Below are 24,879 nucleotides of genomic sequence, written 5' to 3' on the forward strand. Positions count from 1 at the left end.
TATTTTTTTTAAATCTTTCAAAAGAAAATGTAATTAAATATTTATAACATAAATCTATTTGACGTCCATGCCTATTCTATGCAATGACAAAAATATATTTGGTTTTTCATAAAAAATAACTTCTAGTAATCTTCCAAGATTGTAATCTTGTTAAGATTGTTAAGAAGGTATAATATTGTTTCTCTAGAAAAAAAATAATAGCTATTTTAGCGTCAATATTCCCTTACTATAAGGTGCTTTACAAATATAATGTTTCTAAGAGCTTTTTCTAACTTGGGAATGGAGAAGATCAATATACTGGTTTAATGCTTAAAAAGTCACGAATAAAATATTTATCATTTAAAAGCTAACTAGCTAAAACTAAGTCATTTTTTTAAAAATGATCTTTTTCTCAGGAGAATAGTCAATGCTTAACAAGAGATTCTGAAAGTTGCTGATGAAGAAACATATTTACTGGACTAATTTAACTTTAAATGGTCTATTTTTTTCACCAAAATCTCATTTCACTAGAATTTTGTAATAATAATAATAATAATATAGTAATAATATTCTTTAAATTTTTACTTAGTGTTGGGCAAAAGTGTTTGAGGTGTTATTATATTCACAAAAATCTTTCCAACAACCTCATGACTTAGTTTGTGGTGGTTGTTTTCCTAAATGTACCCATTTCAATAAAGAGGCATCTCAGCCTTAGAGAAAAGTTAAATGACTCAACCAAGGACATATAGGAGTAAGTGATGGAGTCAGGATTTTCTGACACCAGATCCAGTACATTTAAATACAAAGCAAGAGTCTTCACATTTTAAAAGGGTAAATGGGGTTTTATATATTGGGCCAGATATATCATAACTGAGTTGTGGGATTTATTGTCTAGAACTATGTCTGCATGTGAGAGGAACCTAAATGAAGTAAGAAAGAAGTGATTAACGTTCAAATGTCGTTTGAGTCAATATATCCAGATGGACTAAAGCTCAAATGGAGATGTATTTTTCTACTATTCTTGTCTGAGCTTTGGTTGTTGAATCATGTGAAGTACATCCAAAATAATTACTTTTGAACACTGTAAAACATATTTTTGCTTTACATATAAACAAAGATATTTCATAGCTGAGTTGTCTTCATTATATTATAATAGTATATTCAAATGAGAATCATTTATATTTGAAAAAGGATAATGGAAGAAAATGCATAAAATGATTTCTTAAATCACTAAACGAAATCCTGGTGTGCTTGATATATTATTTTTATAGCATGAGGCACTAGATTTTTAAAAATGATGTATATAGATACAACTTTGAAAATTATTAAATAATATTTAGAATCTCATTGTCCATTTGTATATTGGAACTTTGCATAAAAAAAGATACTAAAATTCCATGGTTGAAAAATATTTTTGTTTCTCTAGTTTTTCCTTAATATGGATTCATGTGATAACAGTTGTGTGGAAGCTAACAATTTCTCTGGATATGAGCTAGGCAATTTTTCTACACTGAAAGCATCTAAATAGCATGTTAAAATTTGATAGGGGAAGGAGATTCTGAAAATGGCATGAAAATTTTTTTTCCTCCACCACTGTCATGTGTTTATCACCTGTTTTCTCATTATCAGAAATAAAATAATTATAATCAAAATCACACTTTTCTTGGGCATGTGAGTTCCAAGTTTTTTGATTCAGTGCTTAAAGAGTTCTTATGTGCAACATCATGGGGACACTGTAGAATATGTGTGTTCTAGCACACGTGAAGAACAAAGCGCTTGTGTAAGTACCAGGCACCATGTAACAAATAGAATGATTTTTATTAATCTATCTGCAAGCTCTGAGAGTGTTAAGAAATATAAATAACATGTATTTCCTGGAAAAAATAAAATAAGTTTAGACATTAGACTCAGAAAAATAAACTAGGATTCAGACAGCTGTGACATATTCAAGACTGGCCTGTTAGTGGAAGATTCAACATAAGGACAGTTACATCAGTTCCTTTGGATCACAATTTCTTCAGTCATGATTAAAATATATTGGACCTAACTTTAAAAATACAACTTACAAAATCTTTGTTTTACATATACATTTTTTTCAGAAGTGGTTTTCTCAAAACTCAAATTTGCATCTCTCCCTGTATCTGTCACTTGTATTGCACACCACTCACAGACTGAGCATGTGATTATGATGCTGAGTGAAAATTATATTTTATGATTAAAAATGATAATTATAATTTTATAATGTTACATAAGCAAATTTTAACATGATCATGTTGATCATTTTGAACAATTCTATAAAATTGTCATATAATTCTCTTTTTTCCCTCTAGATAACACAGTATCACCAGTCACCAGTTTAATCCTGTGTCTTTCCATTGTGCTCATTTTCCTATCTACATTGTTATAGCTGTGTAATCTACCCTCATATTCAACTACAGGCATATAAAGTTTGATTCATTTTTGCTGTACTAGCCACTCTTGCCATTTTTACTCTGTCAGTCAGCCTATTCCACCCTATTCTCCATCACCTGTTTCATGAATTCCATGGCTCTTGGAATTTCCTGCAACCATATGTCACAGAAAAGTGGCTCCCATCTTCCCCTACCTTTTCACGATATGACTTCAGAAAGGTCATAATTACCACAACTCTGTAAAAGTTTGCTTCTAGTCTAATATAATTTGTTAAAATATTAACTGGAAAAATACAAGTAAACCATTTATTCTGAAATGATGATTTCTAAAATATTTCTAGCCAGATATTTTAAAGAGCATTCTTTGTCAAAGCAAAGTGCTCCAGCATCATTTTCAAGCCCAAATCTTAAAACTAAAATGATTCCATATAGAGCATTTATTTAACACTTCTCTTACAGGAGTTTTAACTATATTTTTTTCTTTTAACAAAGTGATGATCTATTTAATGGCTCTGACTTTCTGGTAGAGTATAGTTAGGGTTATGATAAAATATTCATCATCTTCCCCAAAGATAATCAAGGAGTATATTGGAAAGAAGAGTTACTTAGGGTGTTTTTTCTAAAGAAAGTTTGTAAGAAATATTTCAAATCCTTAACATGTCAGTTGCTTAAAACATTGTTTGAAAACCAGAAAATAGCTCCCAGCAATCATGAAATTGAAGTATGCTAATGAAGATATTTTTTCCTGTCTCTTAAGTTGAATATTTCTTGGATAAGATGATTTCTTTTTTTAAATAACTGTATAAACTTTTCTAATTTGGGGTTTAATAAAATTATTTTCTTTTATTTTTAAGACACACTTTTTAATGGTCTTGGGCTTGGAGCGGTCATTGGTCTGGGAGTCGCTGCACTCTTGTTAATTCTTGTGGTAACAGACGTCAGCTGCTTCTTTATTCGACAATGTGGGTTATTGATGTGCATCACCAGGAGAATGTGCGGGAAGAAAAGTGGCTCCAGTGGTAAAAGTAAAGAACTTGAAGAAGGAAAAGCTGCATATCTGTGAGTATCAGACATCTGCATCAAAGTAATATTAGACTCTTTGTATATCACTACAAAGAGCTCAAAATTTATGTTTTCTTCATGCAAAACTTAGAGTGAAATGCAAAAACCTTTCCATATTAACATCATCTTCAAAAGTTCTCTCATGTTCCTACGCAGACAACCCACACTACTCCAGGTAACTCCCCCTGCCCCAGGCAACTAATAATCTGATTTCTTTTATCATAGATAATTTTTAGCTCTTATAAAGCTTGATATAGTTTCCTACAATGTGTATTTTTTGTGTCTGCCTTCTTTCACTCAGCATAATGTTTTAGAATTCATTCATGATATTCTATGTGTCAGCAATTCATTTCATTTTATTGTTGAGTCATTTCTATTCATTTTTGATACATACATTTAGGCATGTATGGTCTCATACATTATTTTCTAGGCTTAGGGATATAGGAGAATCCATTTTGCATGGCCACATTGTTTTGTTTTGTTTTTATATTGTTTTTTGTTTTGTTTTGTTTCTCCAAAGCCCATTTCAGTCTTTCTAGACAATTTGTCTATGGCCATTTTTCATGGATATTCTGTAAGGAATATTTTCACTTCATGGGATAATAACTTAAATAGTATACATTTTCAATTAAAAAATTACGTTAAATATTACAATCAAAATGTCACCTGCTTACTTGTTGGACACAGCACATAGCAAAGAACAAACAGAAATTAGGCTCTACTTCATACTTGAAAGAGATATTAATGTATGACATAGTAAATATAGTGGAAACAATTCACTATTCAATATCTCTTGCTTTCCTCATAGAAACATATTGTACTTCCTAATAACTTGTTGTATTTTTAAATTGTCTTGTTAACTAAATAAACATATCACCAAATTTAGTTTTAGTTACTTTTTCACATATCAAGAAAACAATGTACTATATAACATAATTATACATATATACATATGATATATATATGCACACATTGACTCAAAACTGAATTTTATATATCTTCATTTTTGCTTTGCTATTAACTAAATGGAATAAATATTAGGTAACAAGCACTTCTATACAATCTAGGGATAAAGTGGTGAATAAAACAAACAAGAATTTTGTTCACATGGAGTTCGTGTTTCAATGTAGGAAGACAGATAATCAACACTAAAATTGAAAATGTCTGGTAGTGATAAGCACTAAGAAAAATGAAAAACAGAATGACAATTGTTACTAGAGGTTGGGTCCTTAAAGACTTCTCCAGGGAGATGAAACTTAGGCTGAAGAGTGAGTGATAAAGAGTCAGAAATATAATGATCAAGGGGAGGAATGTTCTAAGCAATGTAACAATAAATACAAAAGCCATTAAGTCAGGAATGAGCTTGTTACTTAAAGGCAAAATGGATCTGAGTGGAATGAGACAGGGAAAGAGAGTGGTACCAATCAGGTGGGAGAATTATCTGAGTACAAAAGTGTTAAATCTTCTTGGTCAAAGTAAGGAAATATTTTTAAAATAGAAAGCAACTAAAAGTTTTTTTAATGGTTTATTTAGCTACTTGTGAAGAAGGATAACTGGAGGGTTGGTAGGTGAAAAGGAAAGATTTAGAATGAGGGAGACTGGGTAGGAAAATCTTGAAATATTCCAGGTAGAAAATGATGGTCTTCTGTACCAAGCCTGTAGTACTATAGGCATATAAAAGTGTATAGCACCCAAATATAGATGAGGTAGAGTCAAGTACTGCTGACTGATTCAACTTTGGGGTGAAAGAAAGAGAGAAATCAAAAAGGACCTTCACTTTTTTGTCTTAATTAATTACAGGGATGTTGATGACCATGTGCAAAATAATGAGGTACATCTAAGTTCTGCTGTTTGTTTTTATTTGACTTTATTAATTGGTAATTTATCCACCAACACTTTTGTTTGTAATTCCTGCCAAGTTTAATTAACCTTAAAGACTTGGAAAGATGAAAACACATGGTTCATTCCATGCTTGTTGCCCATCATAGGTTTTTAAATCACAATTTCCTCTGCCTTAGGAAAACAGTTTTCAACTCTTTTTCAAAAATTCATTATTCAAATTGGAAAAAATAAAATAAAACCTCAATGAGAAATAGGGCATAATTGATTTGATTAATTGGATATATACTAGCTTCTAAATATGACCCCAAGCATTCTAAGACTAGTCCTTTCATGTTATCACAAGTTATAAGACTATGTAGATTTCTTACAAAACACATTAACTAAACACTTAGAGCATTCTTATTTAAAGAACGTTATATTGCAGAAAAAAAGAGAAATTAAAGTCAATGGCATACAGGATGGCATTGTGTAAAGTCCTAGAATATTCCATTATTTGGCTTTCAATGTAAATTAACATTTATCTTGAATTCTCATAGTTTATGTTATAAAATGGTTAAAGATTACTATTTTACCAAACTTTATGTATACTCTTATTTACCCAAGCATTAATTTGCAATAGCAAATATTTATTGAACACCTCAATAACCAGGCACTATCTAAGCTCCAGAGATACAACTGTGAGGAAGCAAACTAGTCCCTGCCATCAACTAGTTACTGTGATGGGAAACACATTTCGATTAAAAAACAATCAAATAGATAAATTAATAAGAAATTTCTGTTGTAAATACTACTTTTCAAAAAAGAATGAATTTACTTAATCAGACTTAGCTGAGCAAGTTGTGAAAGAACTAAAATATAAAAAAGAATAGGAAGTAACTAGTCAAGTGTGTGTGTGTGTGTGTGTGTGTGTGTGTGTGTGTCTGTAAATGACTTTTCAGCATGCAGAAAGAGGGATACATAGCTCTGGCCCCCTTTACTGCCACATGGGAGAAGGGAAATACCCAACTCAAGTCCACTCTAACCATTCTGTTCCACTTAAAGGGGAAAAAATAAGAAAAAATTATGAAGTTCACAGTGTGGGGCCACAGACTCACTAAAAGACAGAGACCGAATCATGGGACTATGGAATGCATCCTCTTTACACCATAATTTACCACCTCATTACTAAAGACCTATATTTAGCAGTTCCTTCTAGCCAGTACATCATGTCCCACTATCAAGAAAAAACTTACAAGGCATACTGAAGGCAAAAATCAGTTTGAAGAGATGGAGCAATCATCAGAACCAGATTCGATAAGGCAGGGATGTTGGAATCATCAGACCAATATATTTCTTTTTTTATGGTAAGAACTCTGATGGATAAAGTAGACAGCATGGAATAAGGGATGGGAAATGTAAACAGAGGTGAAAATTCTAAGAAAGAATCTGAAATAAATGCTAGAGATCAAAAACACCATAACAGAAATGAAAAATCCCTTTGATCAGCTTATTAGCAAGACTAGACATGGCTGTGGAAAGAATCTTGAGAAGATCTTAACAGAAAAGTCAAAACTAAAAAGCAAACAAAAAAAAAGACTGAAAAAAAAAAGAAAACAGAATACCTAATTCTGTAGGACAACTACAAAAGGCTAAACATATGCACAATAGGAATACCAGAAGAAGAAAGAAAGAAAGAAAGGAACAGGAGAAATATTTGAAACAATAATAACAGAGAACATCCCCAAATTAATATCAGACATGAAACCACAGATCCAGGAAGTTCAGAAGATACCAAGAAGGATAAAAATCAAAATTAAGCAAAAAAACCTACACTTAAGCATATAATTTTCAAACTACAGAAATTCAAAAATAAAGAAAAAATCATGAAAAAAGCTAGAGAAGCAAAGGTAAGAATTACATCTGACTTCACACAACACACAAACATACACCTCCCCTCACACATACACACACTGCTTTTTATATGTACATGTGTATATATGTATGTGTGTGTGTGCAATTTTTCTCACATAACAATGCAGCTTCAAAATGTCCCATTTCAGTACATGAATTTCTGACTCTTTTTTAAAATAAATAAGCAGTATTCCATAATATTATATATCATAGTGTATTTTTCCACTTCTCTATTATTAAAGTTTAGATAAGACTTTCAATATCTTTATAATATTAAAGTATATTATGCTGTTTTGAACTTCGTTTTTACATCAATTCTGTTGTAAATGTATGAATATGTATTTCCCAATTCTCATCCCAAATAATCACAGAACATATATTTCCTACAGTGCTTCTCAAACACTGACTATTATCAGTTTATTTTTCAATACAATAAGTGAAAATTATCATTTAAAATTTGCATTTTTCTAATTGGGGTTGAGTCTGAGCTTATTTGTTTTATGATTTTCTTTTGGTCACTTTATTCTTCTTGGAATTTCCTGTTCATATTTTTTACACATTTTCATAGAGTCGTTTGACTTTTCTTTCACTTGTTGATTATATAATGTGACCCTTAATCATTTGATGTTGCATTTGTTGCAAATATTTTCCCCAATCTATCCCAAAGTTTGGATTATGCTAGTGATGCCATTATTTATATGAACTTTACATTTTCATTTAAGAATTGATCAACTGTATAAAATATTCTTTCTCAGTTTGCATCAAGATATTTTCACTTTGCTCTTATTTAATTTGTTCAAGTTGCAAGTTTTAGTAGTATATTTCCTAACATAAATCCTCCTTGCCCTCCTAGGATGGTGATGACAGTTAACAATGATTGAGTACTGCATGTATGTAAGGCACTATTCTAAGGACAAAGCAGAAATTAGTTTGGTATCTTTATCTTCTCTGTTTTACTAACCAAGCCAGAAATGTTTATGCAGGGAGTTGGGAGAGCCAGCCAGGTTGGTTCTAGGACACATCCTCTCAACTGCTCTGCTACACTTGTCATCATTTTCTGCTTAATAATCAGTTCTAGAAATCTGGCCAGAATTTCTATGTTTACCAGTTTATAAATTGTAAAATTTTCTATAAATTTTAGCATATATTTTATGCCAACTTAAACAAAATATTGTTTTGTCGCTCTATAATTCCATATTGGTAATTATTCTGATATCACTAGAAGAATAATTAAGTGTAATTTATACAGAATAGGAATTTAGACTCATGTAGGTTATATGTGTGCTTCAGATAGTATTTATTGTAATAGGAAAGGTTGGAAACAACCTAAATGTTTGTCAGTTAAAGACTTCAAATACATCATGGTGAATATATACAAGGGGAAAGTATGCACCATGAAAAAGATTGAGGCAGCTCTAAATGCTCTTTTATGTCTTCCAGCTAATACCTAGTGTAAACTGAAAAGGCAAAATTACACACAGTTAGTATGCTATCCTTTGTTTAAAAATAATTCACTTTCACACATACATGCTGGCATATGCCTACAGTATCTCTTGGAAACAAGGCAAAAATTTGCAACAGTAATTGTCTCTCTGATAGATAACTAAATATCCTACAGACAGTGGAAGGGAGAGTCACTTTTCCCTCTCCACCCTTTTGTATTATTCTGTACTGTATGCTAACAAGCTAAAAATCAAAAAAGATCATTAAAACCAAAAATAAAGATTTTAGGACAACTCACAATTTTCTCATATTACTCCTTCATTTCTTTTCGATAATGTTTATTTTATCCTTTCTAGTTTAAAGTTCTTTGCTTATCCGTTTATTTTTGGTAAGAAAGTATACAATTAAAATCCAAATTCACTATCTTTTCTATCTTTTCTTTGCATTCTGTTTCATTTCATCACAGATCTGTACCTGTTATTAAAATAATTAAAAGTATAATCTGTTTTTTGAATCACTTTTCTGCTCATCTTGATGATGTTTTGAATCATCAGTAGCCATGCTTTTCAAACAGTATCATCTACTATGTCATCAAGAGCATTGGTATCATGAAGAATGTTTTAAAAGAATCAATTGAAGAATAACAACAACAGCAAACAACCAAGAAAAAAAAAAAAAACTAAAATCTAATGGTGAAGTGCTTCGTCATCATCTCTACTATTATACAGATCTTGCTTCCTTGGAGCCCCAAAACAGCGGATGTTGTTAAATATGTTTGAACCACCAACTCCAACAGACATTTGAATTTTAAAGGTGTAAAAAGAGTTCTTCACTGTTGACTTCTAGATTTTCTTCAAAATTTTATGTGTTTATGTGAGGTACCTACATACTCAAACAAAAGCAAAAACCTGCCACTTGATCAAAGTGTTTTATTAGCCTTAACATTTTTCTTTTCAGGTTTCAGCATTTGTGAGGTCTGTTAAATATTTGAGTCATTGTTGGTTTTTTTTTTTTGTTTGCATTATTTTAAATGTAATCCTAGTTTACTTGACTTTAAAGAACTAATTCCATCATCATATGATGATGAAACCACTACAGTATCAAATAGGATACGCTCACTGCCCTAATATGATCAGTGCTTCACCATTATGTCCTGCCCTCACTCCCTCATCCTGAACCCCTGACAACCACTGATCTTTCTACTGTCTCTATAGTTTTGTTTTGTTTTTTTCCAGAATGTCATTTAGTTGGAATTACACAGTATGTAACCTTTTCAGACTGGCTTATTTACCTTAGCAATATGCATTTAAAGTTCTTCTATGTCTTTCTTTGGCTTAATAGTTCACTTCTCTTTATTGCTGAGTAATATTCAACTATATGGATGTACCACAGTTTGTTTATCCATTTACCTGTTGAAAGACATCTCAGTTTGTTCCAATTTTTGGCAATTATGAATAGGACTTCTGTACAGATTCATGCACAGATTTTTTTGTGGATATAAATTTTCAGCTCATTTGGGTAAATACATAGGGCACAACTGTGGGATTGTATGGTAAGACTATATTCCTGGGTAATTGAAAACACCCATTCCTTCCTAATTTTTTTTTCGTGTGCCATATTTGAAATCTGTATGATGAGTACATCATTCTCAACCCTTATATCTCACTTCATTCTTTATCATCAGCAAATGGTTTCCTTGTTTTTCTTTCTTTTGTTTATTTTTTGTGCTACAAAACCTTGTAGTAAAATTTCTACTCACAATTATAAATTACACTTAATTTTAGATTTTAGACATCTAACAAAATGACATGGATAAGAAATTATAAGTGAAAATAATAATGCATACATGTTACAATATTATTCTTTTTAAACTATTTTCTTAAAAACATAAATATATTAAATATGTCAATGGTTACATTATAGTTAAAATCATATAAATTCAGAGACATTTGAAACTAAAAGTATCTTATATAAAGATATATAAAGTATCTTATATAAATTTTATCTTCCAAATTTTGATATAGAAGCAATGTTATTTTTCAAATAAAACATGTTTTTATTTGATGTTATTTTTAAAATAGCATCATTTTATTTTTAAAATAAAAATATATGGGCTTCCCTGGTGGCGCAGTGGTTGAGAGTCCGCCTGCCGATGCAGGGGACATGGGTTCGTGCCCCGGTCCGGGAAGATCCCACATGCCGCGGAGCGGCTGGACCCGTGAGCCATGGCCGCTGAGCCTGTGCGTCCGGAGCCTGTGCTCCGCAATGGGAGAGGCCACAACAGAGAGAGGCCCGCGTACCGCAAAAAAAAAAGAATAAATAAATAAATAAAAAAATAAAAATAAAAATATATATTTAAATGTGTATGTGTATGGCTAATTAGGGGGAAGAAGCTACTTCATATCATAACTTTTATTTAATGAAATAATTTTCATTTATTTTCCAAAAGAAACTGCATAAACAAATTGAAAATTTGAACTACTTTTGTGAAATATTTAACAAAATTTTGATGAGGAAAAGAATTCTAGACAAAATGGAATTTCTTCTTTCTATTTTTTCTGAACAATATATGGCTAGATGAATTTAAATGGAAAAAATATTCTTAGTGGTATTCTTATTCTGACCAAGCTGGATCAGAATCCATGGGTAGCAAGATTTTGTAGAGATTTTAACCATGTTCCATAATGCATCTTTTTTTACATTTCATAGGTAAGTGTTTTTTTTTTTCTTTATTTTTCTAGGAAAGATGGATCAAAAGAACCAATAGTGGAGATGAGAACAGAGGATGAAAGAATTACTAATCATGAAGATGGGAGCCCAGTAAATGAGCCAAATGAAACCACACCACTAACAGAACCTGAGTATGTAGCTTGAAATGCTTAATTATTCTTGGATAAGTATTTGTAAAATGATGAACACATTGTCATTATTTGTAGCACATATTGACAAATAACATCATTTTAAAAACAGTGTTGTTTCTTCTTCAATGAAAGTACATGTGAATATCTAAAATCCATTTTCTATTGCGATATTTCACATGAAGATTTTGTATCGTCAGAGAAAAATCTCCTGTTCACACATATACTCATAAGTTTATGTAAAAATATCAAAATGATGCAAGCATGTCAAAAAGTTGGATTTTCCTACACTAATCTTATTGTTTAAGAAAGTGATACTTGCAAAATGTGATTGATTTTTACTGAAATAAAAATGTGTCAGAAAATTAGTTATTGATTTGAATATGAATATGACAGTCTAAAATAGAAATAGTATGAAATAAACACATCTATACACTTCCCTTTGGAAATCAGAAGTCTTTTCAATGAAGCAAAATATTACACAGCAAAACAAATTCCTATCTATTAATTAACACTGACTATGATATAATGGTGTGTATGAAGACTAGTTAAGAAAATGCCCTTACATAAAACGGGCCGTATTTTGAAACCAAACCAAACCAAAACAAGATGATTTAATAACTACTCTGGTTCTCAATTAAAGAAAAGAATACTCAACATAAAAATAATAGCATTAACAGTAATCTTTAAAAATACAATTTAACATAAATATAGTGAAAAAATATATATGCAAAAATACACCATCCAAGAAGTAGTTGAAAACACTGGTTAATTACAAATTTAATACATAGTTTTGTGAGTAAGAGATATATTAAGCATTATGCTAACCTCCCATTCAAGCTCTAAATTTCTGTATACTTTGCTGCTAGAAATAACCCATTGTTTTTATAATCCTTTATTATCAATGTTTTCAGTATTTGGGAATGGGAGAAAAGAACTCTGAATGCACTACTTATAATAAACATAAAAGAGAGCCTGCCCTGGTAGGTACAAAGTAGATGTTACTTCACTCCAGCATTGAAATAACTTACTTTCGATTGGTTAGTTTTCACATAATAGCTTTGACTTTCAGAAGACATGGCTTTCTCTTCTCATTCAGAAACATAAAAGAAATTACAAATAAACCCCAGAGGACCTAGCATAGTAGCATTCACTACTCCATAAAATGGTGAGGCTGCACTCACAGAGGTGAGTTAGAATTCTATTTGTAACTTAATTTTTTTGATGTGAAAAAATTATTTTGTCAAAGGAGGAAATACTGCCTTCAAAGCCATATGCACGAGATGTAATAACAAAGCATTGAGTTTAGGCTGGTAGAAAAAACTCGAAATCTTGATTTATTGTCATCATAGTATGATTTGTAAAGCTGTCTTAATATTAAGAAACAAAGGTTGTTATTGCTTCATAGGTTACAATTGGAAACTCTCAACAAATTGCTATAAATATTACAAAAGTATCAAGAAAAAATAATAGTGAAAAGAGACCAATTAAAGAAACATATATAATAAATATAAAAAAGTGGAAAAGTCCTGAAATATATCTATTTGCATTAAGTTCCAAAGAATATTGCTAATTCACCCAGCTTTTGAATTTTATGTAACAGATATGGCAGCATCTGTTGATTGTTTTTACTTAAAAAACCGGAGTACTAGTAAATCAGCTAGTTAACATATAAAATTATTTTGGCTTTTTCATATTCCAAAACACTTCATTATATTTTTAATACATCAGAGGGTTATTAAACCAAAGCCACCCTATAATGAACAACTTGGTGCATTCAAATCTAAAAATATATTGTTTCATTCATTATTATTCATTACATCACATTTTCACAGTAGACAATATTGTATTATTATCTTTTAGATTATATTTCTGTCAATTTGATATTTAACAAATCTGATGTTTTTCATTCTAATAATGGTACTCTATTTTCTTCTACAAAACAATAACTTAAATGTTAAGAGATACCACTTAAAGTGCCTCAGCCAATTGTTTATTATTTTTCTATTCTCTTTCAGAAAATTGCCTTTAAAAGAAGAAAATGGGAAAGAAGTCCTAAATCCAGAAACTATAGAAATTAAGGTTTCTAATGACATCATTCAATCAAAAGAAGATGACAGCAAAGCATAACACCAAGATCACAGAGTCTTTAACAACGAATGCTACAAAGAGCATTTAGATTGCAGTGACCCTATGACCAAAACTATTCCATTGACCTTAATTTCTTGGGAAACTTCTAGCTTGGAATAGCTTGTACACATATACATATGATCAAATACTCCTGCCCATGGTCCATTTCCTTTTGTTGTTGTGTTGTTGCTGTTGTTGTTTCTTTTGTTATGAATTTCAATATAGAGACCTGACCGGCACCAACTCTTGGGTATCAATTTGACTCTATGATTGAAGTACTGCAATTTATTATATGGATAAAGTGCTCTATTTCTTAAGAACTATATTTCATAACACAACCTCTCCACAAGTAGGGGTTTAAGAAAAAACAAAGAAAACAAAATCTTTGTGAGCTAAATATATAAGAAAGCCCTGCATGTTTTTTAATCCAATCTTGGGCAAATAGATTATTAAAGTGGATTTCAGTTAAAATGAAAATACTTAATAAAAGTTACACTTTTCATCCAGAGAATTTCAGGGAACTTAGGTTTGAAGGAGCCAGTTATCTTTAGCAGATGTTAAATATTGAGAGAAACTTTGGAAAACTCTTTTTAAGTTATAATTACAATGCTACTTCAAAGTTGAATTTTTAATAGACTGAAGTGCCAGATCAAAATTATTACCCATTTAAATGAATATTAGTTGTGTGTAAAATTAGATCAGAAAGATTCCATAAATCTCTATCTCTTATATATGCCATATTCACTCACAATGGATTACACACAAGGAAAATGTATTGCAAGTGAAAATAATATTGATTTCTGCCCTCAGCTTCAAATAAAGTAAATTGAAATGGGAACAATATCAATGTTGTCTTGATATACTTATAAATATGTGATTACCTTTTACTCTTTAAAATAATTTTATCAATAAATGAGTCTTTAATGTTCAAATACTTTGAATCATATCCTCAGATACATTTTTGCCCATTGTTTTAGATAATCTTTGTTTAAAAAATCATTTTCCCAGTGTTATAGGTCAATCCTTATATGTAACTGGCTAATGGGAATTAAAATCCTTAGTGCTTAAATTACGGAGAAATTGACATTTAGACATTGCCATAAAAGTGTCAATGATAAACAATTGAATTGCCACTATCTGTTTTTATTCTGGATGTTGTAGCTAGAAGTCATTTTAAGACTTTTATAAACAACTTGGGTTGAAGAAATTCCTGAACTATTCAACACAAACTTTCTAATGTCATTTATTAGTAATATATACCAGAATAAAATATTTATTAACTTCCAAGCTATGCAAGCTCCCAGAGGTAAAAGGCTGAAACATGATTTTCAATTATATGTAAGGTAAAAAAAAATGTATTTATGGTTATAAATATACATACCAATTGGGAGCAGGTTTTAGATTATTTCTTACCCTAGAGAGCCAAAGGTTTCTTTAGGCCCCATCACATTCATAACTTCTCGTTTCAGGTGGTATCATAGCTCAAACATGCACTGGTTATGGAATGCAGACCAATAGAACATTGGAGGAAAGTCTTAACAGTGCAGAGTGACCTGATTTAGGGTATCTCTCTATGGAGATTATTTGACAAATATTAAATGTAATATTAATGTCACTCATGAACACTTTTATTTACAAAGTACTTGAAACTGTCAACCAAGGAGAGACAACTAACTCATTCTCCAAAACTATGGTTATCAGAGGACAGAACCTGCCCATCTGCATGTTCAGACACTAAATCTCTACAGTGTCCTTGCCATAATTTACAGGGTTATATGATGTAGGAATCTCTCCTTGCTATATTTTCAGGAATATTCTGAAGAAAAAAATTCCTGTGCCTACCTAGGAATTTGCATAGGAATTATCCAACTGGTCTTTTGATGGATTTGACTGTTGCCATTTAAGTTATGTTTGTCCGATCATCTGTTTGCTTTATTTTACTGTTTTTTTCTCTTTTGTATGAATGTGTTAAAACTAATCAAAATACTTGAATTGGTTTGTGCAGAGTAACCAAGCTTAGCAAAGTGTCCATAAAGCAATAGGCATGGACATTAATTTTTCCTGGATAGGGCTACGAGGTTTTAAAGTAATTATGGTAAAAGAATTAGGAAAACTGAGAAAGCAATTTAGCATGTTTACTATTGTTATATCCACACTATACTTCAAAACAGAGAAATCATAATAAAAAGCAAAGATTGTTTTTCCCTCAATGTGAAAGTTCTGTTTCTCGCATTTCTTTGGACTTTCTATGTAAAGCAGTTTAATTAAATATTTCATATATATATATATATATATATATATATATACACACACACACACACATATATATATACATATGTATGCTGTTAAATTTCTTGCCACTAATGTGGAGTAATGATCTGAAGTTAACAGATAATCTGGAACTAACTGTAAACAGACTGTTTCAAATGCACTGTTTCAATTGTCTGAGTGGTCCTTATCTCTTGTCCTTGAACTCTAGGCCCCACAGGAGCAAGGCAATACTGTGATAAACATCTTTTTTTTCTTTTTACATTTCAATGGAATGCTCCAAATGACTCTACTTATAAAAGTTTCCAAATAAGAGCTGGCGTGTAGTAAATTGTAAAATATGAGTAGAACTAAAATGATCTGTTTCTTATTTTTCATTGTTATTCTAGACTAAACATATCCATACAACTGTATAAATGCCATTTTTACAGTCTAAGAGTACACTTAAACATTAGTATAAAATGTCAAAATATTGAACTGAATATAAGTAATGTTAAATAATCAGAACACTATGCTACTTTAAACAAAGAAGCAAAGATATCACTGAAAATATTGGTATTTCTTGATAGGTTATGTGCAATTAGGCAATGACAATCTATATTCAATAAAATATAAGAGGGAACAATAATATCAGCATTTTAGCAGTATTTTGTTTCTAAAACTGGCACAAATTAATGTATCAACATATTTTACAATGATCTGCAAAGAAATGTAAGAATTTTGATTTATTATTTTCATGGGTTGATTTATGGCCATTCTATTGATACTAATGTCTAACATTAATGTAATGTTTCTCGAGTTTTACTTCAGTTTTTACTATTAATACCTATAAAAACATTTTTTCAAAGACTATTTGATCCAGCAAAGTTTACATTACCCTTGATCTTTGAATGAAACATTTATATAAACAGAAAGTTTTTATTAATCAAATTATTTGAGTGCCAACAATTAATTGGAACTTTATACTCACACCTTAAGTTTATGTTTCTTATTTTAAATATTTAAGATGTATTTGTGCCTTTGGATTAGCATGACATTCTGCTTTATTAAAAGAAAAAAATACTGCAATCTTTCTTGATATATTTTGCTTATATCTATGACACTTGTATGATACTCTCTTATTTACAGTTAGTGAATAAGCTCAGTTCAGACTACTTCACCTTCAATACAAAATCTCAATGAAACAAATTATACTGTGTAACTTATTTCCACTTATGGCAAAGCAATTCTTTTAATGCACACACAAAATATACTTAATTTGTTCTTGTTCTAGACAATAAATACATTCTAGATATTGTTGAAATTGAGTTTTACTAGTTGTAAGACAAAGACAACAGACACTTTTTAAAATAGGGTAAATTATTGTGGTGTCACTTGAGTCTACATTATTCCTGTTCTGTATTTGATTGGGGATCATAAATCATCCTTCATTGTTGATGATAAGATACACTGATGAAAATATCTACAACTGAAACAATAGGAAGAATAATCTCCATTTCTTAATTTTAGGAAATAGTGGAATAGCATATTACAATTACTTATTAAATTTGCAATATTCTTTTTCACAGAGAATAATGTAAATGCTCAACTTCAATCCCTCCAAGTGCTTATTCAACAGACTTTATGAGTAGATGAAAATACATTTTTTAAATGAGATGGTTTGCATTACTTATCTTCAGAGAGAAAAGATTTGCATCTTCTTATTAACCTTTGAAGCATTATTGCATTGTCTTTCACACTGAAATCACATATGTATGTGTTAGCATATGCCAAAATTCAACTGTGGAAGGTCACAGAAATGAAGTGCTTCAATCCTGAAATGAAAATCTCTCAAAAAATCTACTCACAGGCTTAATAATGTTCTGAGGTGCAATGACTACACGTGTAACTGAGCCTAGATGTAGTAGTTGCTGAACAAATATAATTTCCTTCCAAGTCCCTCTTCTCCTTTGTTAAAAATTGCATTTTCCCATGTCGATGCAGCTATTTAACAACATTATACAGAGTGCTAATAATTTCTCCTCATAGATTCATATTATATGCAATGCTTAATATTTATTTGATAACATATTTAATATTCTTAGAAAAATAGTTTATTATTCACTATAGGATTTTATCAATACCTTAACTACATTAACTGGTGCCACCACTTTAATTTTTTAATAATATTTTCAGGATTTTGATCACATGATGTTCATAATTAATATAAAGATTGCCCATACAAATTTAATATTACCACTTATTTTAATTGTTTTCCAAAATTAAAATGTATATCTTTTAGCATCTGGTTTTAGCCTTCCTTGGAAAAGAATAAGCAAAGCAATGACTGTTGGAGCATTTCAAATCACAACCAGGCATAGGAGAATAGAGGAGCAAATAACTGAAAGAATCCAGAAAGGCAAGCAGACCATTTGGAGTAGGTAAGAAGGATCTTAGTATGAGAAGTGTTGGAGCAGGGACAAGGAAGATTGTGTAGATAAAAATTAAGGCCAATTATACTGACCCAAAGGAGAAATCCAGAGGAGAGGGTTAACATAGATAGAACCTATGATTTAGTTTTGCAAGTAGGATTTTTATTTTTTTTTTACAGAACAACAAGCATTGTGTAAAATAAATGGTACTGTTAAGAGGAAACATATCTGTTCCAATTCTTAAAGGAATGTTCATGGTTTAGCATTTGCCTCTAAACTCTGTTAGGTATCTGTGAACTTAGAAATAAAGATTAAAAAAAAATCTTATTTTTTGGTATGTGAATTCTATGCTGTGTTCAGTATGCATTAAAACATGCTGCCTTTTATTTTCTTTAACTTATATATGCCATTCAAATTCTATATTCTTAAGTTAGCTACCACAAAGTTTTCTTATTGTTTCAATAGAGTATGTTCCTATGAAATGCTGTATATATATGTCTAAACTGTAAAAATTATACTGCAAATGTTGAAGTTTTGTATTTATGAGAGACATTGAAAGTATGGCTTACAGTATATCAAAATTGTCACTCTTTGCCATTTGTATATTAATAGTAAAAATACTTTTACTTTAATAAAGTGTTGCATTTATATTTATTTTGAATAATATCTCTGCAGTGAGAGAGCTTATGACTTGGCAAATATTTTGTATTAAAAAAAAAAAAGTCAAACCTATCTCTATATAGTCAAAAGAAGAGAATGCTTTATGTCATCTTGCCTCACCCCGAGTCACAGTCTTTTGGCTTCTACACTACACTGTGCCCAGTCAGAGAATTTAATGAATAAACAGTTGGTAAGAGCAGTGGTTCTCAGAACGTGGTCCCCAGATGAGCAGCATCAGCACCACCTGGGAACTTGTTAGAAATGTCAGCTTCTGGACCCAACCATGGACCTAGTAAATCCAAATAATCTGGGAGAAGGGCCCAGGGTCTGTCTTTTAATAAACCTTTCTGGTAATTCTGACGTACACAAAAATTTGATACGCACTGGGTTAAAAGACACACTTTTTTTGTTTTTGTTTTTTTGCGGTACTCGGGCCTCTCACTGCTGCGGCCTCTCCCCCCACGGAGCACAGGCTCCGGACGCGCAGGCTCAGCGGCCATGGCTCATGGGCCCAGCCGCTCCGAGGCATGTGAGATCTTCCCAGACCGGGACACAAACCCGTGTCCCCTGCATCGGCAGGAGGACTCTCAACCACTGCGCCACCAGGGAAGCCCTAAAAGACACACTTTTTTTCTTAATGTGTATTTATTATTTTTTTTTAAGACACACTTTTAATGATAAACCAGTATTCACTTCTAGTTCATGTTGGAATTTTATTTCTCATATAGATTATCTTCTTTTAGGATTTTGTGAGTTAAAAGAGAGGAGAAGCTAATAACATCTCACAAGTTTTTACAAAGTGTTTTCTTTCTTTTTATTTTTATAACCAGTGTAAATTTAACTCATTCTTAAAATGAAAAAAAAAAAGCTGAATTTTCACAAGGGGGCGATTTTCAATATAAGGTTTACAAATTGCCCAAAGTACATATACATATAGAATAAAAATAACATTAAATAAGCTTTGAACAGTGAAAAATGGGGACAGATATATTTTGTGTTTTTTCTCTTAGTATCTTATATTTAATGAAAGAATAGCTGTAATAAAATGCAAAATATGTCATGAGAATTAGACCAAAACAAAATCGCTGATATATGAAGAGAATTGACTAGTTAATCCTGTTAATATCAATATTTTAGAGTTTCTTCTATTTCTTTCTAACCCAAGCCACTGCCTCCATAAATCCTCTTTACTTGTGGTGCAAGTAATGAATGTATGTCTCCTAAGATTCATGTCATACATGGAGTCAGCACTTTAAATTTGTTTTTAAATTTCTTTTTTTTTGAAAGATATTTTTCAAAACACAACTTAGAATGTTCTCAAAATAAAAATAATATTCTCTATGTGCACTGTCTTGTATACGTACTTATCCTTGGCATAGCTTTGCTCTCCAAAACAAAATATATACATTTGAGTATTACAACTTACCTGGATAACTTAAGTTGGGAGAGACAACTGTACTAGAATAATATAAAATTTAATCAAAATTTACTTTACTGTGACTTTTTATTAATCCAGCAGGCTATCAAGGCAGATGTTTCTAGTATTAAGGCATGTTAGTGTTTGGAAAAAGATTAACTTGATGATTCAGTTCATATCAACGTCTCCTCTTCCATCTCCAATTTTCACATTCCCTACTGGATCAGTTTAATCTTCCTTTCACCTATCACAAGCATGATCGATGTCTGAAACTGACTGGCAAGATTGAAGAAAGAATATATAGAAGAAAAAATGATTACCAAAATCAATCCAAAACATTTGTATACTATCACATCTGGAGATCAAGTCATTACAAATTCTCATGGAAGGGTCGTTTATAAATGGAGAGTTTTAGATGGAAGTTGTAATTTTCTTTATACTTGGTGGCATTGACTGGGAGAAGAAAACAATCATCTTATTTGTAAGCAAGGACCCAAACTTCGTAAAATACATACTCAAGATCACTCAAGGGTGTTTGCAGAAGTGTTATCATCAAGTTTGATTATGTGAAGCTCCCCTTCCAATTCTAATGAAAACACTCTCTTAAAAGCATAAATGTAACTTTCACTAACTCAGAAATCAAGAAATTCACATTTTTACTCACCAGGAAAGAAAAACAAAAAAAAAAAGAAAGAAAAAGATGAAGGAAGAATTGCCCACAAAATTGCGGTGGGAATAGAACTGGGATCATTGAAGTAATACTAGGAAATAGGTAAGAACCTAGATATTCGAATTAGAATACACCCAGTCTCACATACAAATTCCTACTACCTATTGCTAGCTCTGAACTTAAGCAATTTATAAACAAATTTAGAATTTGACTTTCTCATCAATAAAATAATGATTCTAAAGTGAGTAATATTTATCTCCAAGTGTTGATGTAAGGATTTATTTTTATTTATTTATTTATTTATTTATTTTTGCAGTATGCAGGCCTCTCACTGTTGTGGCCTCTCCTGCCACGGAGCACAGGCTCCGGACACGCAGGCTTAGCGGCCATGGCTCATGGGTCCAGCCACTCCGCGGCATGTGGGATCTTCCCGGACCGGGGCATGAACCCGTGTCCCCTGCATCGGCAGGCAGACTCTCAACCACTGCGCCACCAGGGAAGCCCCTATGTAAGGATTTATTGAGATAATGTTTATGAAGTTCTTTAGGCAGTGTCCACCACACAAAATGCCAAAAGAATGGCAGCTATGATTATCTCTATACCTGCCATATTTCAACACTGTGTTAGGCAGCTATTTCATATCCTTTAGAGACAAACCATAAGTAAAGTCAATGGTTTCATAATATATAACTTCATAAATTATTTAACAGACTAAATTTGAGCCTGAAAAAGTAGAAAGAATGGCTATCCATTTTATTACTTCTATTTTTGTTTCAGTTATCTATTGCTGAATAACAAATCAAACCCAAATGTAGTGGCATAAAACATCAACAGTGTAATATTTGTCATGACTATGTGTGCTACCTTGACTTAGCTTGACAATTATTTTGTTCCATGTGGCGTAGTGGAGCTCATTTATGTGACTACTGGCTTCTAAGAGGGAATCTTATAAATGGAAGCTCCGATGTGTACATACTTACCAAGACTTTTTTCATCACACTTGCAATGTCCAACTGGTTAAATAAAGTCATGTGAATAAACACATCATCAAAGTGTGAGCATAGGAGTTGTAAACAAGAGTATGATTTGTTGAATACCAGCTGTTATATAGTATGGAATTATCCTCCTTTTGTTTCCTAATGCTTCATGTCTTTTCCACATACAAAATTCACTCACCCCTTCCCAAGATTCCAAAACCTTATCTCATCATGTTATCAGGGTCAGGTTTAAATTTCAGAATTTATTCAACTAAATGAATTCCAGCTTCTGATAAGGTTCCTCAAGCTATATACCTAAAGAGCACCTTTTTAATGCTGAAGCCTGGACAAGAAAAAGACAACTGCTCCCAGAAAACCCTACAGAGAGTTGTGAGACAGGGGCAGGGAAATAACAATAGACCAATAGACGCTGCCATCCAAAAATTAAGGAGGGAGGAAATGAGGGCATTTGACAATTTCTTCTCTGTAGAAAATCTGAAGTCCAGCCAATCAAGACTTACTACTGACAGTCTCCAACTTACTACCGTTTGACTTAGGATTTTTTGACCGTATGGTGGTTCAAAAGCGATAAGCATTCAGTATCTACTGTACTTCCAATTCTGAATTTTATCTTTGCCCCGGCTAGCAATATGCAATACAATCCTCTCAGGTGATGCTGGACAGCTGCAGGAGCCACAGCTCACACTCAGCCACAGGATCATGAGGGTACACACGAATACACTTACAATCATTCTGTACCCATACAACTGTTCTGTTTTTCACTTTCAGTACAGTATTCAATAAATTACATAAAATACTCAACACTTTATTATCAAATAGGCTTTGTGTTACATGACTTTGCCCAAGTGTAGGCTCATGTAAATATTCTGAGTGTATTTAAGGTAGGCTAGGCTAAGCTATGATGTTTTGTAGGTTAGGTGTATTAAATGCATTTTCAATTTATGATACTTAACAATAGATTTATTAGGACCTAACCACTTGGTAAGTCCAGGAAGAAATGTAGTTCCCCCTTCCTTCACTATAGGGGATTTTCCACAAGTTAGATCTGGTTCTACTCCCTGGAAGTGGTTACTAAAATTATTCTTCTCAGTAACTCTTAGGGTGACTTTTGATATCTTTGCTTTTATGTAGAAAATGATGTGTGGTTATGAGTAAATTTTTTGGCCTGCCTCCTGACCAGATGTATTTAGTACGTAGAAATCTATTTTCATTTAAACTAAGCCCATTGAGTTCAAGCTGATACAAGTCCTTTAAAAACAGTGTGAGTTTTGTATGTGTTTGTATGTGTTAAATTGTATGTGTTAAATTGTATGTGTTAAATTGTAATCCACCACATTAGACAAAATTCACACTTTCAAATGTATGTGTTAAATTGTATGTGTTAAATTGTAATCCACCACATTAGACAAAATTCACACTTTCAAATCTCTTTGAGACAGTTCCCTCTCTATATAGGGATACAAAATGGGATGAATTGTAAATTCCCTTAAGATTCTTTAAAGCTCATTTGTCCAGTTAAGAAACTTTACAAGGCACTTCATTAAATTACTGATGCCTGAACAAGGACACATTTGATTTGATTTTGCATCTCAAGACTATGTTTTACTAGTAATACCCTGACTTTGATGTTTGTCTTTATGTTATGTATTAGTTTTTAACATCTTTATTGGAGTATAATTGCTTTACAATGTTCTTACTTACTGCTGTATATAACAAAGTGAATCAGCTATACGTATACATATATCCCCATATCCCCTCCCTCTTGCATCTCCCTCCCACCCTCCCTATCCCACCCCTCTAGGTGGACACAAAGCCTTGAGCTGATCTCCCTGTACTATGTGGCTGCTTCCCATTAACTATTTTACATTTGGTAGTGTATATATGTCCATGCCACTCTCTCACTTCATCCCAGCTTACCCTTACCAAACCCCATGACCTCAAGTCCATTATCTACATCTTCATCTTTTTCCCTGTCCTGCCCCTAGGTTCTTAAGAACCATTTTCTATATTTTTAGTTTTTTAGATTCCATATATATGTGTTAGTATCCGGTATTTGTTTTTCTCTTTCTGACTTACTTCACTCTGCATGACAGTCTCTAGGTCCATCCACCTCACTAAAGGCATGCCCGGGCGGAGAGCAGCAGGGTTAGGGAACCCAAGAGAACTTCTCTGCCACATGGCTCGCAGTCTCAGATTTTATGGTAATGGGGTTAGTGTCTGGCTTTTCTCTGGCCAATCACCTTGCTTGACCCAGTATGACTCAGTGTCCTTCCTAGTGGCATGCACATCTCTCTGCCAAGATGGATTCCAGCGAGAAGGACTCTGGGAGGTTGGCCATCTCCTCCCTCTTTTGGCCCCTCCTGAATTCTCCTGGTTAGCTTTTGGGTCAGCACCATGTTCCTTATTGGCACCTCCTGTTGTGAGACAACTCAGGCAAATGGTCCTGGCCAAGGTGGCTGGTTTTGGTCAACAGTTCCCTAACAGAAGTCTGAGAACAAGGTGTCAGCATGGTTGGAAAGGACCTTCTTCCTAGTAATGTCCTCACATGATCTTTCCTTGGTGAAGAATCAGAGAGAGAGAGGGAGAGATTTAGTTCTTATTTCTCATCCTCTTTTTAAAAGGACATTAATCTCATTATGATGGTCCCACCCTCATGATCTAATCTAACTCTAATTATCTCCCAAAGACCTCACCTCCAGATACCATTGGGGATTAGGTTTTAACACATGAATTTTGGGGGGATACAAAAGTTCAGTCCATAGCACAAAGGCTGCCCACATTCCTTGACTTATTGTCCCTTTCCATCTGCAAAGCCAGTAATTGCATCACTCGGACCTCTG

At 32.3% G+C, this 24,879-nt stretch overlaps 1 protein-coding gene across 1 annotated transcript in view; it reads left to right on the forward strand.

Annotated features, from left to right (window-relative positions):
• The window catches only part of NCAM2 (neural cell adhesion molecule 2), a 215,734-nt gene extending 202,119 nt beyond the window's left edge, over positions 1–13,615 (forward strand). Inside the window, exons 16-18 of the mRNA XM_073804651.1 lie at positions 3,245–3,449; positions 11,369–11,488; positions 13,504–13,615. Coding sequence (XP_073660752.1) covers positions 3,245–3,449; positions 11,369–11,488; positions 13,504–13,615 — 437 coding nt within the window. The remainder of the gene's footprint in view (positions 1–3,244; positions 3,450–11,368; positions 11,489–13,503) is intronic.
• The last annotated feature ends 11,264 nt before the right edge of the window (positions 13,616–24,879 follow it).

This window comes from Tursiops truncatus, chromosome 4, assembly GCF_011762595.2.
Source record: "Tursiops truncatus isolate mTurTru1 chromosome 4, mTurTru1.mat.Y, whole genome shotgun sequence".
Lineage (NCBI taxonomy): Eukaryota > Metazoa > Chordata > Mammalia > Artiodactyla > Delphinidae > Tursiops > Tursiops truncatus.